Source organism: Leptidea sinapis, chromosome 45 (assembly GCF_905404315.1).
Source record: "Leptidea sinapis chromosome 45, ilLepSina1.1, whole genome shotgun sequence".
NCBI classification, from domain to species: Eukaryota; Metazoa; Arthropoda; class Insecta; order Lepidoptera; family Pieridae; genus Leptidea; species Leptidea sinapis.
Window position 1 is genome coordinate 2,059,713 of NC_066309.1, and position 17,937 is coordinate 2,077,649.

Sequence of the window (17,937 nt, forward strand, 5' to 3'; positions counted from 1 at the left end):
GGAAAGAGCATTTTGAAAGTTTGTTTGAAAGAGAGGAAGTGCATGAACAACATCCGGCAGCTTCTATTGAAACTAATATAAATGTTGATGAAAGTGAGATAAGCATGGATGAAATAGTGAAAGCATTGAAAAGTATGAGATTAGGTAAAGCTGCAGGGTATGACAGGATTACCGTCGAGATGCTGAGGGCTGGTCAAGGCATAGTGGCTAGCCAGCTGTACCGCCTCTTCAATTTGTGCTGGCGAAATGGGCAAGTACCAGGAGGCTGGTGCAAAGCTGTAATCGTGCCATTGTATAAGGGAAATGGGTCACGACAAGACTGCAGAAATTACCGCGGTATAAGCCTTCTCAGCGTCGTCGGCAAATTGTATGCAAAAGTGTTGATTGAAAGAGTTGTGAATGAAACAGACGAAAAAGTATGGGATGCACAAGCGGGATATAGAAAGGGAATGGGATGTACGGATCAGGTCTTTTCCTTGCGGTGCATAGCCGAAAAGTTTTTGGCTAAAAACAAAAAGGTCTATTGCGCGTTCGTGGATCTAGAAAAGGCCAAAGTGGTGAGGAATGAATTGTGGTCAGCATTGTCCACGAGCGGTGTGAGCAGTGTCCTCATACGAGCATTGCAATCTCTTTATAGAGATTCTAGTGCTTGTGTAAGGATAAACGGGGCATACACTGAATGGTTTAATATCGAAAAAGGTGTAAGACAGGGATGTGTAGCGTCACCGTGGCAGTTTAATCTGTTCATGAACAATTGCTTGACAGGTTTAAAAGAGAATGACAGAGGGTTGAGAATGAATGAGTTACTCGTCAAATGTTTTCTCTATGCTGATGACCAAGTATTACTTGCATCTTCAGCCGAGGAGTTGCAAGAGATGGTAACTGCTGTGAATGGAGCTTTTGGTAGAAAGGGAATGAAGATGAATGTAAAGAAGACGAAAGTGATGGTGCTTGAAAGAGATGAGGTAGTGACAGACTGCAATATCGTGATTGGAGATGAAAAAATTTAACAGGTGAATGAGTTTGTGTATCTGGGTTCTAAATTTACAAGAGATGGAAAGTATGAGAGTGATATTGAAAGAAGAGTGAATGCAGGAAACATGGTGAATGGAGCTTTGCACTCCTTTATGAACAGAAAGAAGGTGTCTAATAAGGCTCGCTTGGCTGTCCATGGGGTGTTGGTTCCAACACTCATGTACGGAAGTGAAAGTTGGGTATGGCAGAAGAAACATGAAAGCAGAATAAATGCAGTTGAGATGAGAGCGTTGAGAAGTATGATAGGAGTTAAACTGAGTGACAGGATAAGAAATAGTGAGATAAGGAAACGTTGTGGTTTGAAAGATGTTGTGACAAAAATTGAGAAAGGTATGCTGAGATGGTTTGGACATGTCGAGAGAATGAATGAAGAACGATTGACGAAGAAAGTGTATAAGGCCAGTGTGAATGAAAGTGTTGGAAGGGGTAGACCTAGGCGGACGTTTCAAGATCAAATCAGGGATGTCTTGAAAAAAGGCCAGGTCAAGAGTACCCTAAACCGGAGAGCATGTATGAAAGGAATAATGAAAGTGGACGAAGCGAATAAAGTATGTAAGGATCTGTAAGAGCTGTAAGAAAATGAAATACATAGAAATTGCATATATTACTTTCAAATAGAACATTGCTCGTCAATTTTATATTTAGACGTACTATTTTTACCATAACAACGAACAGATATTAACAGTAAATTTCATGTTCTGAATATTTTCAAAATTATGATTTACACACTGTTTATTTTGCGACTGTGACTCATGCCTGCTTGTAACCAAATGATTTACAACAGAAGACGAACTTTAGGTAAGCGTTTTTTTGAAGATACCCAAGTCGTATCGTGTGTATTGTGACAGTAAGATATTTGTCAGTCGCAATAATCGACCTTATAATAGTAAACTTCTAACACTTAAAATTCGCAATGCAAAAATTTCCGTCAATCAACTGAGGTGAGCGGACACGCGTTACTGAATGTTTATTAGCCAGGTAATAATAGTACCAGTGGGAGGTTCCTATGCACAGGATGCCGGCTATATTATGGGTACCACAACGGCGCTTATTTCTGCCGAGAAGCGGTAATGTGTAAGCATAACTGTGTTTCAGTCTGAAGGGCGCCGTAGCTAGTGAAATTACTGAGCAAATGAGGCTTAACATCTTATGTCTCAAGGTGACGCCCGCAGCGTGTAGTGCCGCTCAGAATTATCGGGTCTTTCAAGAATCCTGATCGGCACTGCATTGTAATGGGCTAGGCGTATCAATTACCATCAGCTGATCGACACGTCTCGTCCCTTATTTTAATTTAAAAAAATCACAGAACATCGTAAACATTCGTTACTCTGTACTTTGGTAAATCCATATTATATTATATCTATTTTCTTAATGTGCTGAAAACGACCGCTCATTATTAGGCTGTGGCTTATTAGTTCCGTAATCGGCTCAACCATATTTTCGCTATTTTGGCTATCTGCTGGATGAAAGAAACATTTTGACTGTTGTTTCTCAATATATTCTTGATAATGTTCTATATTATGTTTATAAGCACACTGAGGAATTTGCTAGAAACTGTGACATTCATAATGTTAACACGAGGAACAAATATAAACTTGTTATGCCTACTACTCGATTAAGTCGAGTTAGTAAGCCTTTTATTTGGCGATGTATATGCTTGTACAATACGATCCCAGAAAATGTACCAAACAAATGTGTTACGAAATTTAAAAGAATTGTTAAAAAGCGTTTGTGTGGGAAAGTTTACTATAAAAATTCTCTTAATGACGTCTCAGACTGGAAATGAAGCGAACACCCTCAGGCTCTTAAATTATAAATCTTTATTGTACGATATCACATTGTAATCCATATTTTTATATAAAAAAAAAGCCCCCTGAGATTCTTGCGCCCGTTCTTTTCATGCATCTTCTGACGCATTCGAGAATGGGTGGTAGTTTTTGACGTTCAATAAGTGGTTTTGAATCCTATTTTGAACAAAAATATTTGAATTTGATGTTACTCATCTTACTTGAGAGGATCGTGCATCCGTTTGTGTAGTTTTAATGACTTCAACGTTTGAAAAGTGGTGTTGCACAGCTCACACTCGTACGTCGTGGCCTTAGCTTCTAAATTTTCTGGAACAGAACACAAATTACATTATTGAATAGCTGCTCTCTTTAAACAGAAACCGGATAAGAACGACGAACGAAGCCGAATATTAACTATACTAGAGATCTAGATCGCCATGTCACATCCAAAGCGAATGCAGTGTGCTCCAAGTCCAGCCACTGGGACAACATGATTTCGGAACGGAGTTTATCAAATCTCTCACGAGTGTGATGTAAGACTTCATAGATGCAATGGAGACTGGAGTATATCACTTTCCATCCTCCGTCAAATTTGTTGATTTTTTTTTTATGAAAATAAGGGACGAGACGAACAAAACATTCAGCTGATGGTAATTGTTACGCCCTGCCCATTACAATGCAGCGCCGCTCAGGATTCTTGAAAAACCCCATAAATTCTGAGTGGCATTAGAACTGCGCTGGTCACCTTGAGACATACGATGTTAAGTCTCATTTGCCAAGTAATTTCACTAGCTACAGCGTCCTTCAGACCAAAACACAGTAATCTTCTTCTTCTTCGCGTGCCTCTCCAACTAGCGAAGGTTGGCGGTCAGCTTTGTAGTTTAAATTTTTGCCCTTCGCGAGGCGAAATAGTTCTGCCGCACTCGCGATGCCAGTCCACTCTCGGATGTTGCGCAGCCAAGACTTTTTTCTGCGACCTACGCCTCTTCTTCCGGCAACTTTTCCCATCATGATGAGTTGTAGGAGTTTGTACCTCTCGAGCCTAAGCACGTGCCCCAAATATGCGACTTTCCTCATCTTGATAGTTTGCATGAGTTTGCGTTTTTGATTGACGCGGCGCAGGACTTCCACATTTGTGACCTTATGGGTCCAACTTATGGCCACATTTCAAAAACTGCTATACATTTCCTGAGGTCGTATTTAATAGTCCACGCCTCACATCCGTATAGAAGTATGGGCCAGATGTAACAGTGCAGTAAACAAGTGCGCAAGGAAATCTTAAGACCACGGTTGCACAGTACTTTTTCTTTTTACTAGAGGTGCTTCGAGCCACTTCAATTCTGGTCTTAATTTCTTGGTCGCTATTCCAGTTGTCATTTAACCATGTACCTATATATTTGTATTTGCGCACTCTTTCTAGTTTTTGGCCTGCTACTGTAAAGTCAAAGTCGTCAATTTGTTTCCTAAGAAAGGTTATATCTAAATATGACCATGAGTTTCGTCTTTGAGATGTTCATCCTAAGACCAGCTCTTTCGCTGCACTCATTTACTCGGGTGACAAGTTTCTGAAGATCATTAGCAGATGATGCTATGAGGACTGTATCATCGGCATATCTATTATTATTTATGTTCTGGCCATTTATTTTGACTTCACAGTCTAAGTCCTCGACTGCTTCTACTATTACGGTTTCAGAGTACAAATTAAATAGCGTAGGTGATAAGATACAGCCCCGTCTGACACCCCTTTTAATATCAACTCCTGCGGTCTGCTCATTATCAACCCAAACAGTAGCTCGTTGATGCCAGTACAGATTCTGGATGATTCGTATATCTTTGCCATCCAACCCGATATTTTGTAATATTGCAATTAGGCGGTCATGCAAAACTCTATCGAAAGCTTTTTCCTAATCGATGAAGCAAAGAAGAACATCCTGCTGCATATCTAAGGATTTTTGCACCAATATCTGTACTGCAAATAGAGCCTCTCCTATGCCGACTACTGATCTAAAGCCGAACTGGTTATCTGCGAGTTGTTCGTCACATTTAGTTGTTATGCGTTCGTGAATGATATTAAGAAATAGTTTTAATATTTGACCCATAAGGCTAATTGTTCGAAATTGTTCGCACTTTTTCGCATTGGCTTTCTTAGGGAGCGTAATGAAAGATGACGTTAACCAGTCCTTGGGTAAGTGGCTTCAGAGTCATAAACGGCGTTCAAAAAATTTACGAGGACATCAATATTTTCGTCCTTAGTAAGTTTAAGTACGTCTATGGGAACATCATCTGGGCCCGCTGATTTTTCTGGACTCTTCAAACTTCTTACATTCCACGTTCCTAATTTTTGATGTTTTCCGCCTGGAGATTCTTAGCACCCCTGTCCCATCTAAGGGACGCCAAGAACTCGGGGCCATCACTTTCTTAGACCTTTCCATATTACTAAGCCGACGACTAGGGAATATATAGTGTAGTGGTCTCCCGTTGCCTTCTACACCAGACATTTTGGAGATTATTTAAATCTCAAGGCTATTGCCTACCTCCTCCGACCAGAAGTTCGGTCGGGTGTATGGTTATACCGCTATTGTTCGGTCGCCAGAGCCTCGTCAGTTCTCCAGCAGGGGGCACCACGATACTGGGGATCGTCGTCAGAATTTCGTACAAACCGCTAATGCGTGCAGGTGAGGTTGATGTTTGGGTCGGTCTATATTTCATACGGCATCATATTATAATATCGAGGGCCGCTCAGAGGCCGTCAGAGCCCCGCTCTCACTATAAAGAGTTACTGTAGTGTAGTGACATCACTACAGCGCTCAGCTTAACAAAATAATATTTCGGAAACTGTCTGTCGTATCCATATTTTTAACCTTTTATTTGTTTTTCATAAACTATACTGTAAGATAAAAATCAAAATTTGATGATATTCTTTATTGGCATGGATGGGCAAAGTGCACAATGCCCTATTGTGCTCTTTACAAGTCGCGTCACGTCAATAATAATAAAACTGTATAATACTAAACAATTTATTATGTTTTAAAGTAATAACCCTCACTTCGGGGATTAATTACAAATAAAATTTATGAACGATGCGGGACTTGAACCCACGACCTCTCAGGTCCGTGCGAGCGCTCTTCCAACTGAGCCATCCGCGACGTGCACGAGCGACATCTCGTCATCGTGTATAATACTACTCCATTAAATTTATTTAGTAACATTGTATATATAATAATTGTTCACCTGGTTTCCCTTTGTGTACTTTCATATGTGCACACATCGATTTCGGATTGTCATATTGCGTCGAACAGTGAGCGCATTGATATATGCCTGCAAAATTAGATAAGAATCATTAAAAAGAGAATGTGCCATTTTCTAGAGGGATGTGTAGTGACTGTGTAGTACACATCACTCGATTGACAGAACATGACAAATCAGACTCCAATAGTAGAACCGTGCTTAAGTGGGTCTTAAGATGCCAGACTGATGGATAGTGTAGTGTCTTGACATCTAGTCTGAATTAAATGTGTTAATAATCATTGTCACTGTCATTGTTAATGTCACTTGCGACATTAAGTGCTAAATAAAGAGTGCTCTTTATCGGGAACGCCAGTTCCAATCAGCCAAAGAGTATAATAACATATAGGGAAAAGAGAGCCCTCTCTACGCATTATGAGCTGTCTATTTGAAAACTAGCGCCATCTGGAGATTGGCCCCGAAAATAATTATATATAAGCTCGAAATTATAAAAATCATTTTTATTGTTGTGACGCAATTAAATAACTAACTCTACTTTTTAATGTAGGTATTGCAATTTTTGTTATAATAAATGTTGAAATTGCGCGTAGAGTTAGTTGTTTAATTTTGTCACAACATAGAACATTAATGATAGATTTAGTAGTGTAAATATGCAAAATGGAACACGAGAGCTACAAACATGCGCAAACGCTAGACGTAGCCGCCATTTTATGAACAGTGGGCAGTGACACAAATAAAGAAAAGTTTAAAGGTTTCAAAGCGAGTGACAGCTGACAAAGCTTTAATTTTCGGGCCAACTAACAGATGGCACTACAGTTTTCTGAAAACGTCACTATAAGGTGTCTGTCCCACCCCTGCAATCAGCCATGGGCAGGATCGGATGTCCCCGGGTGTAGTGCTACTTACTCACCAACAGTCTCACAGCTGTGCCCAAACGTGCGACATTACAGATAGCACAACGGTACTTTTGTCTACCATGCGCAAGGACGTTTGTCTATACTGTATACGTCTTTTTTATAGATCGGTCTTATAAAACACAGTCGACTTACGCTTCTTGCATGGTTGCGTCTTGAAGTCGTCCAATGCTGTGACCCTGGTCTTGCAATTGACACAGGAGTATACTTGCATCTTTGAGCTATCAGAAGTTGCCATAACACTGTGAAACTGTGAAACCACAACTTTGTGAAACTTTGGTAATTCTGAAACATTCAAATTTTAATACTTGTTACTTTTACATTTTTTAGGTGGTTTGGTTTTGTGGAGAGGATGATGATTGATCACCGGTGGGAGGCTCCTTTGTACAGGATGCCGGCTAGATTATGGGTACCAGAACAGCGCCTATTTCTGCCGTGCAGTAATGTGTTAGCATTACTGTGTTTCTGTCTGAAGGGCGCCGTAGCTAGTGAAATTACTGGGGAAAAGAGACTTAACATCTTATGTATGCTGTATAGGTCTCTATTTAAAAAAAAAGCGGCGGGAAACAGGTCTTGTTTTTTTTTTGTTAAAATTGTAAAAAAAGTCCATGTCATACTACTGTTTTATTTCCTCGCAATCGATATGAAAAGCAGAGTTTATAACTCGTCCACAAAACCATTTTATCCTCGACATTACTAAAAGTCTCGGATAAAAATGGTTCGTTTTAACTCGTTGTAAAATCTACTATTTTCAACACTACAATGAACAAAAATTGTGATAATCAAGTTTGTTTGTAAAATCAAAAAATTACACAAATTATTAAAATAATTAATCTCTAATTTACACAATTTGTATCACTTGGAAAGGTTGAAATTTTTTCTTCTTCTTTTTACACATTTTTTCAGCCGTTGTAAAGCATAACAAGTTTATTGTTTGTTCCAGGTGTTAAAATTATGGTTATCACAGTTTCTGGAAAATGTATTATACAATATAAATATATAATTAATGTACCTATTACACATACCATTACATACATCTACATCTGAGACAGTCGCATTTGATCCCTCCACTTTAATGGGACTCTTTGTTTTTTTGGAATATACATGCATCTTGGTTTCGCGTGGATTTTTCTTCTCTGAAAGAAAATTTTCTGTTTTAGTGGAATGTTATTTGGTTAATGTTATTATGTAATATTGAGAAAAGTTTAGATGATACAAATAAACCTATTCGGATGAAGTTCAAAGTATCCTTATTATTTTTTATGGAAAAGAAGGACAATTGTGCGTACGCCTAGTGTTAAGTGATCACCGCCGCCACATTCTCTTGCAACACCAGTGGAATCACAAGAGCGTTGCCGGCCTTTAAGGAAGGTGTACGCGCTTTTTTTGAAGACACCTATACGTATCGTCCCGGAAACGCCGCACAAGGAAGCTCATTCAACAGCTTTATTGTAGGTAGAAGAAAGTTCCGTGATAACCGGACTGTAGAGAATCGCCACCGATGATATCCTAATTTGTAGTTGGTAGGTATTAAAATAGAAAATTATCTCGCTGACTTTATGGTAATACAAGTTTTAGATTATGTACCTACTTAATTTATTTTTAAGAAGGTATAACAATATTATTTTGCAATATAAGTATATTAGCAGATTAAACACAATTAAATTGTTCAATAGTAATCATAAAGAAAACAATAACGTAGTAATACTGTCATTAAATTATAGCATTGCAGCAATGATGATATACGTAAGGTATTACATTACAATACCTACAGGCTGCTTTCACTTCTGCCACTGCCCTTCAGCCAAATGCGCTCATGGATACGCTTTCTCACTAACGACCTACACAACACCCGATGGATGAATGTCTCAAGCTGTAGACAGTCGAAAAAGGCGATACCTGCACTGTCGCCCAAACTGACACGTAGACTTATCAGCCTCAACAGATATGACATCCGTACAATGGTGGGCACCCTAAGGGGTCACACATCACTAAACAAACACCTTTTCACAATCGGCGTAACGGACAGTCCTAAGTGCAGAGGCTGTCTGGCCGAGGATGAAACGGTCGCTCACGTAATCCTGAAATGTGCGGGGGTGGCCAACCAATGGGCAAAAACCTTAACCAATACGAGGTCGCTCCAGGAAGTCTGCGAACACCCCAGGAATGTTCTTAACTTCTGGAAGGGGCTGGGCTGGTTGGAGTAACTGGCCATTACTGCACGCAAAATGGACCCATGCTAGTGGTTTAATTGCGGAAACAGGAGCCCCTATACCATACCATACCATACCATACCTACAGGCTGCGAGCCTGCGACACCAAGCTAATTGAAACCTGTATTATATGTCGTTATCCGTACTCGAGGAAATAGTGATGTGGGAGGCGATATCGATTATACCTGCCAGCGTATCGTAAGTTATTTAAACGGGTTCTACCAATTGAGGAAATTAAGGGATTCTTATGAGTTGGATTTTTAAAAAGATAGAATTTCTTAGATATCCTGAATATGAAGTCATTGATTAATGAACGAAACACAGTATTATATGAATTTTAAATGGCTTTATTCTGTATTGATTGAATTTTATCGTAATTAGTATTGCAAGTGCTGCACCACAAGGGAGCAGCATATGCAATGCATGGCCTGACAAGACTAGAATGTATACGGATTTTAGTGTTGGAACTTAAATTCGATTTGCGGTTAAGCACAGGACTGAAAGCGTTAATTGCTTTAATACCTTTTACATGAAGAGCATTTGTGTTTTGTGTCCAGTTTAGCTTATAGTCTAGTATTAGACCCAGGTACTTTACCGTAGTACTCCATGGGATAAGTTGACCGTCTATTCTTAGTTTACGAATTGGGAAGCGTTTACGACTAAACATAATTGCTTCCGTTTTAAGAGCATTTATTTTTAACTTCCACTTGGTGAAATAAGTTGATAAGTAGTTCCAGTGACCACTGAAGGCGTGATATTATATATAATATCAATTTCATCAGAAGACGTAAAACTGGCGGTATCGTCTGCAAATCCAGCGAGGTGGGTATGTGGTTGTTTTTTGATGACATTTAGGTACATCACGAATAAATAGGGCCCTAAGATCGAACCCTGTGGTACACCGGCTGGTACAGGTCGTGGGCTTGATACAACATCACCTATGTGGACTTTAATGGTAATTTAACTAGAGGCAATGGAACATCGTGTGAAATACATATCACAGAGCACTGGGTACCCGACAATTCGAGCTGCTCTGCGTTGCACGCGGTCAAATGGATCGAGCTGATACTGGGGTGCGCTAGACCAGAGATGACAGCAATACTCTATATGTGGCCGGACCTGCGCTGTAGAGTGCTAGAATGTGGGCCGGTTTGAAGTATTGCCGTGCTCTATATATTTATGACGCCCAGCGTCTTCGATCTTGGATTTCGTAACCCAGTATTCCGATATGGAGGTATTATCGAAGAGCGGTGATACGACAAATGGGGCTTTTTTAGTGGTAAACACACAAACTTGCGTCTTCTGGTGGTTAAATTGGACGAGGTTTAATTTACCCCATTCCGCGACCATTACCGCAATCTTAAAGAGCAATAGCACCTTATAGAATGATTAATATGTAGAAAAATTTGTCAGAGCCTGGGTCAAAATAAAACCTCTGAAGAATGAAATATGAAGTTACTTCTGAAATAACATTCCATAATACATAACAATATGATATGATTATTGAAATTGCTTGGCCATACCTGGCTGTTGTTCAACTGTCTCCTCTATTATATCCCCAGACTCTGTAATCATTCTCCTTGAAACATGTTTTTCTGTATGTGCCTCATTGTCTATCATGTCCTGGGTTTGATCAATAGTGTTTTGACCCTCCAATAGCAGCTCCTGTGAAATGGGTATTATGTGGTTTTAACTAACCAAACCTAACAAACCAAATTTTGTGATGAACCTGGTGTATGTGTCGCAGGTATACTGTCAAAGCCGTGATATTATAATTTCACTAATGATATTATAATTAAACCGAAGATTGTCAATCAACTTCATTTCTTACAATTTAGCGGCCTTGTTTTTATTGACATTGTAATGTCATGGGTACACTCTAGTGATATTGTAAGGCTGACAGTTTTAACAATTTTGACAATTTTACTTGTCATTAGTTTATGAGGCTGTCTCTGATTGGTCTATTTCTTGTATGTATTATACAGTCTTTTTTTTAAGTTATGCATTAGTGTAATTAACCAATTGTTATCTAAGCTAATCGGCTTTTGTTCACTAGTAAGTCCCATAAACAAATATAGACTGTTGACCACAACGCACGACCCGAGCGTAGCGTGCCGCGGCAGCGGCCGGCGAGTGACAGAAAACCAAATTGGCCCTTGTTCACTACTATTTCAACAATCTAGTAGTATTCAAATTATTTTACTCATGAATGGTAAAAATATAGAACATATGGGCAATTACTTGTATCAAGGAAAACAAGTATCATTTAGCAAGAACAGGAATGAAGAAGAAATCAACAAAAGAATAAGTATAAATTGGAAGAAGTACTTCCTTGGAGCAAGACCAGTTCACCCAATAGTATGTGATTCTCCCTGCTCATTACAATGCACTACCACCCACTGAGATGTGACAGAGCTGTGTCACTTGTGATAAGATGTAAAGTGTCATTAGCCCAGTATTTTAACTAGCTCTGGTGTCATCATGGCTTCAAACCGAAACATGAAAAGTGCTTGCACATTACTGCTTCACAACAGAAAAAGGCACCACTGTGGTACCCACCTAGCAAACAACCTGTGTAAAGCTCTGATTTTATTTATGATCAGGTCGGTTATCAGCATCAACATTATAACACAGTAGACTACATAAGAAAAACCTTTAGATTTGCAATGCAAACAATTTTGTCAACCAATTGAGGTGAGCTGGTGTGGGATACTGAATGCTCATTGGTCAGGTAATGATCATAAAATATTGTAAATGGAAAGGTTATTATAATCACAACACTGTGGATTTATATAAGTTCAATTTTACTAAGTTGTATCTGTAAGTTTCTTTATTAGCTGTATGAGTTTTGAGGTGATATCACTTTTTATTTCATTCACTGTTATAGTAACAAAATATTGTATGCCTAATTGAAAAAACACTATATTACCTTGACACCATCAATGGTTGATGGTGTCAAGGTAATACAGTGTTTTTTAGCCCTTGAAAATTTATATCATGAAATTAATTAATGAGTATATTATTATTATTAACATTTAAAAGTAAAAAATAATTGATTATTCTAACCTCAACCACTACATCTTGGCCACTATGGTAAGTAGCAATATGATCAGATACTGATGTAAATGATATCCCGCAAGCATTACAGGTATAAAGCTCTTCTAGATTAGCTGGTGTTTCATTTCCTAACTTTACTTCATTTGTATCCATTATTGGGCTACCACTATTATGTAGTTCATTATCATCGGGTGGTTTTGTATCTGAAAACAGGATAAGAGTAGTAAATAATTCTGAAAATTTAATCGTTTTGGATATATATTTATATCACCATTATAGTTTATTTTGTAAATTAAATGTGAAAAATATAATATGTCACAATGGAGGCTGCAGGTCAATAATTGGTACCATTCACAAATTACAAATTTAGTGAGTCAACTCTCCTGAGGATACTTCTTGTAGAGAGGAAACACACATACATACACTCACTCCTTGTTCCCGTCGGGGTAGGCAGAGACAATAGAATGCTACTTGCTTCTATCCTTACAAACCTCACGCGCTTCCTCTACATTCATTACTCTTTTCATACATGCTCGTCGGTTGCGGGTGCTCCATGAGAGGAAATATGTGTTAAATTCTTTGGTGGAAGATGTGTATAACCCTTAACTGTAAGCCCTGTGGTTGGGCTCTAGGTGTATTCTGCATATAAACTAACATATCTTAGTGGAATCACCATTTGAGATTATTCATACCATTTGGATAGTAATGGATATAAACTCAATAACACCTAATTCAATAAATTATCAGTTTCTACCAATATGCATTGAAAACCAGCGGCATTCCTCCACAGTGTGATGCTCAGGAAGCTTTTTTCCATTCTCTTACCATTATAGTAGTAGTTTGGTGATGGTTGATTTGGTGATGCAAATTATGAAGCAGTAAAATCCTTGAACAGTTTCCAGGTAATTTTAAGGCCAGGAATTCTCCTATGATTCCCCTAGTGGGTGAGAATGATCACTTACCGTCAAGTCAAAATGTTTGAGTAATTTTAGTGCATATCTTTACAAAGTTATTTTGAAAAGAGCAACCTATTGCTCATTCTTCTCTAAGGAAATCTGCCTTTGGAATGAGCTGTATGAAACAATGACATACTTCAAGTGTAATACAATTTACCTATGAAATAATAATATTTTTGATTTGATTTACATAACTATGTTATATAAAATGTAATTTAAAATTGTAAATGTAAATATCGATTTCTCTCCTCTCATTAATGCTACACTTTTTGTAAGTTTTTAATTACCTTGCATAGTAAATGATACAGTTCCATCCTCATTTTGCTTTGTAACAAAAGTACCCTCATTTAGCATAGACTCATTATCAGAAAATATAACATAATTTTCTTCACTCTTCTTACTAAGACCTTGAGTTTGTATCCCCGTTTTAATGATTTCTTTATCTACATACTCCAAATAAACTGTATCTTCAGGTAGACTACTTGGGGAATTTGAATGTAAGTCAGTGTTGTTTCTGTTGTTGTCAGAACTGTTTCCTGTTAAATAAAAAGTATTAATTTAATAGAATAACAAATAAAATAATAAGGTCTATTATATGTACATTTGTGTCAAGCACACTAAGATATAGAAAAATGAGTAAATCAAAAAGAAAAGCTATTAAAAGCAGAAAGAAGGCTGTTTGAAACCAACTTGGGTATATATATAAATATAATTCTATTCTATATAAATATAATTCTAAATATCTAGGACTATTCTTATGTGGACTTGAAGTAAAAGGAATATATAAGAAATTAAAGTCTTATAAGGACAAAATTTATTTCTCTCAAGGACTTTCTAGGCTATAAATCCTGAAAATTTCAGTTTACGAGCATCATTATGGAACACTGTCAGAAGACAGATAGTGCCATCACATTTCCTCTCCCATCCCTTCCCTTTAATGATGTGATGGTTATATTAGGGAGGAAAAAGCTTTATCATGTATTTAATTCTATTTATATTTCTTCAGAGGTCTGGCCAGTTTGTTTGATGTAAACTATAATAATATACATCAACATGGAGACTTAGGGTATAGAGTACAATAAACTTACCATCACTAAATGATTGTGTATTATTAATGTACTCGATTATGTTATTCTTGCCTTCATCTGTATAATTAGTATACATAACACGTCCTGTTCCATTATCTGATGAACAGTTGCTTGAATTTAAATGTACTATCAAATTTTCCAAAGAAAATACACATCCTTTACACAGTGGGCACACAATATTTGAATTAATGCTATGCAAATGATCTGTTAAAGATTGCTTAGACTCAAAGGTCTCATCGCAGCACAGTGGACAAGGAAATCCTTGTACCTCCATTTCCGAATATTAAAATCTATCTACATTAACCGACTTAGAAGATTAATTTGAGGAATACACATTGTAAACATTCAATGTTTTTATTGTTGACATGTGTATCTAATATCTCAATACAAAATCCCTAATTGAAGAACTTCAGACTATTTAGTATTTTACGAATCACACAAAATGTCTCCCGATGTTTTTTTCAGTAAATTGTTTTACGGCCCAGGCTTCAAACCTATTTCGACCTTCTTAGAGGGCATGGGCAGTGCTGTCATTTTTATAGCATTCATATTAAAATTGCAATAAAAATGATACATATTATGATCAATTGATCAATAGTTTTACTTTGTTTAAAACTTAAATTTAGTTGAAGTCTTCCTGATATATATTCAATATATTAATTAAACTTTTACAAATTTTCATAAATAATATACCTAAATGGGTGAGTGAATATTGCATTTAAAGTGTGTGATTAACATCTTTCAATGTTTGAATATGTAATCTGAAATATTGGATTATAAGTGCATATTCCGTGTGACTTGTGAGACAAACAATTATTGGCCAGGTAGCGACTGGTGACCATTTTAATAGACTAAATATATTCTCTGCTGGCGACCCTAAGCTCGCCATTTTGCTATTTACAAAACGTAGCCATTCCGATTTCTGACATGTAGAATGTTCAATTTACATAGAAAGTAATTGTTTTAATATGTATATTGCCACGTTCTGCAATTAATTGTTTACTTCAAAGGTGCATACATATACAACATACTGTACTCCGAAAGTGGAAAAGGGAAATTATATTTTTCGAAAGACGCAATATTTTCGTATTGTAATTTGTAAGTGACATTACTACCTACTTGTCACAAGACGTTCTAAATGTTAATAAATTTTGCGGGAAACTTTGACCGACTTTTTTCATAATGCTGGGAAAAAGGATGCACCACAATAACAAAGGCCGATTGGCTAGTAAAGGACATGAAAACGGTAAACCAGCTAGTCCTGGTTTATCTCCATATAATAAACCCACAAAAATTCAAGGTGTTGTATCTGCTGGAAAAACGAAGACTGAAATGAGTCCCATACCCTATATAAGACAGCGAGATAATGCGACAACGTTACCAAGGCTAACAGCAGTTGCTGCACGGTCTGCAGATGAAGCAATTGGTATGGATGAACTTGATGCTCTGCAGTCTGAACTTGAAACACTTCTGTGTAACACTGCTCTACGTATTAGATATTTTCAAGGTGAAATTGAGAGTATAGACACAAATGAATCCAAAAGAGAGAAGAAGAATAAAGCTGCTGGTAAACAATTACAATATCCTGGAAAGAGAAAGTTTACCGACGATAAGTTAGGCAAAACCAAAGACTACACAAAGTTATCTAATCAACCCAAAGTGCCAAAATTTAAGAACTATTCAAACTCATCTGCAACATCAAACATATATTCTAATGATGCCGGTTTCAATTCAGATAATTCAGTGAAATTAGAAATGTCACAGTTAGCTCTTCCCAAAAATAATATACCTTATAAGTTTTGGAACTCTGTTGAGCCATACTGTGCTCCCGTCAGTATGGATGACATAAAGTTTTTGGAATCACTTCTTGCACAGAGTAGTAACACAACATTACCACCAATTCCTCCACTTGGTCGACATTATTCTGAAGTTTGGGCAGATGAACATTTATCAGAAGATCAGAATGCTTCTAATCCAAATAAAAAATCTTCTGGTGTGTCACCTGATGCTTCTAGTATTCGTAAGAAGCTTGAAAAATCAGATAATATGATAACTGGTCCACTAACACAGAGATTGGTATCAGCACTGATGGAGGAAAATGTTATACCATATGAAGTTCCAGATATAAAATTAAAGCAATCAACTAATACTAAAAACAGCTACAAAAATTCATTAACCCTAGAGAAATGTCTTAGAAAAGAGCTGGTAGACCAAGGAATATTGGATCCAGAGGATTTACCTCCACTTACTAATGCTGCTGATGATGAGATTTTAGCAGAGATAAAGAAATGTCAAACAGAATTAACTGCAGTAAGAAAGGAAAACTGCAAGAATTTGAAAAATTTAATTGGTTTATGTAAACAGGAAATGATCAGACTTAACTTGAAAAAGCAGTTAGATCAAGTTGATCTTGAATGCATTGATATTTATAAGAAGATGGTTGCTGCTAAGCAAAAGAAGAGGCCTATAACTAAGAAGGAGAAAGATGATGCTTGGAGAGCTATTAATGAACAGATAAGACTCAATAAGGAAATAAATGCTTTGCCATTGACAGGACCAAATTCAAGCTAGTTGATATAAGTTGGTCTAAGTTGTTTATTATATTATTATCCCTTCTGCAATTAAAATCATTTTATATAACATAATATTTTTTCAAAGGCTCATTTAGAGGGTTACTCTAGACCAGCAGTTTGCAAACTCATCATTCTAATAATCTAAATAATATAGAAAAGTATTTTGATGTATATAGGGAGTATCATTTTTTTTAATTTAAGCTTTGGTTAAGTAGACACATTTTTATGGAAAAATATCAGGAATAAAAACACCCTTGTGCGCCTGCCTTTGTTAAATAAGTATTAGTTTTGCAACTGCCTCTCTTAAACTGTCTTAGAACACTATGTGTAAAAGATTGACTTGCTATTAAATAATTTGTGTGGTATACATGATGATAGCTATGTACCTAGAAGAAATTTTGAAATTTTCATTATATTCGTTTTTAATGTATGTATCATAATTTTAACTTTCATGTTTGGGTTCTCCAATATCTTTCATTCTAAAGGATGAGAGTTGAGACCTCATATATATTTTTTAAATTTATTGTGTGGGTGTTATTTAATTTGCCTCATTTTGCATTTAATAAGAAAATATATAGCATACAAATTATATATCACTGGTATCATTTATATAATATGCAAAGAGGATGTAAATACTATGTAATTAGGTGTGACTGCCTAAGTAAAAATTGAAATTTAGTTTAGTATGAAATGTGCAGTCATTTAACATAAGTTTGAAATAGTAGTAATAACTGTATGGCAATTGGCGACATAGTATAATCTGGGTTAGTTTGAAAGTGAACAGTTGCTTAAAATGTAGTAGATCCTGGCTATCTCCGTTTTTTACATGATTATAACGGTCATTTGTCAATGACTGCATATTTCATACAATTGCATATCATACAATTTCATTCAATTCTCTAGGCTGATAATATGTCATTTTAAAATACATCTGGATTCCGTATCTGTTAAAATTAGGAAGTCAACATAAATTAAAAAGACAATCTTAGAGCAAGTATTGTACTATGTAGGTGTGTATTGTAAGTTGAATATGCATCAATAAAGGTATCTGCTTGGTATAGTAATGTA

The 17,937-nt window shown here is 36.8% G+C and overlaps 2 protein-coding genes across 2 annotated transcripts in view; one reads left to right on the plus strand and one right to left on the minus strand.

Annotated features, from left to right (window-relative positions):
* Nucleotides 1-14,699, minus strand: part of LOC126977460 (zinc finger protein 471-like) — a 40,257-nt gene extending 25,558 nt beyond the window's left edge. Inside the window, exons 1-8 of the mRNA XM_050826261.1 lie at nucleotides 14,297-14,699; nucleotides 13,496-13,744; nucleotides 12,262-12,455; nucleotides 10,719-10,860; nucleotides 8,008-8,118; nucleotides 7,118-7,267; nucleotides 6,054-6,140; nucleotides 3,044-3,149 (exon numbers count right to left, since the gene is read on the minus strand). Coding sequence (XP_050682218.1) covers nucleotides 3,044-3,149; nucleotides 6,054-6,140; nucleotides 7,118-7,267; nucleotides 8,008-8,118; nucleotides 10,719-10,860; nucleotides 12,262-12,455; nucleotides 13,496-13,744; nucleotides 14,297-14,570 — 1,313 coding nt within the window. The 5' untranslated portion in view covers nucleotides 14,571-14,699. The remainder of the gene's footprint in view (nucleotides 1-3,043; nucleotides 3,150-6,053; nucleotides 6,141-7,117; nucleotides 7,268-8,007; nucleotides 8,119-10,718; nucleotides 10,861-12,261; nucleotides 12,456-13,495; nucleotides 13,745-14,296) is intronic.
* Nucleotides 14,700-15,177: 478 nt separating this feature from the next.
* On the plus strand, nucleotides 15,178-17,937 carry LOC126977486 (transcriptional adapter 3-A). Its single transcript, XM_050826329.1, has one exon. It carries the CDS (start codon nucleotides 15,479-15,481, stop codon nucleotides 16,865-16,867), a length of 1,389 nt encoding a protein of 462 aa, XP_050682286.1. The 5' UTR covers nucleotides 15,178-15,478; the 3' UTR covers nucleotides 16,868-17,937.

Excerpts from the sequence above, each read along its gene's own strand:
- LOC126977486 (XM_050826329.1), top strand. The coding sequence starts at position 15,479 with ATGCTGGGAAAAAGGATGCACCACAATAACAAAGGCCGATTGGCTAGT.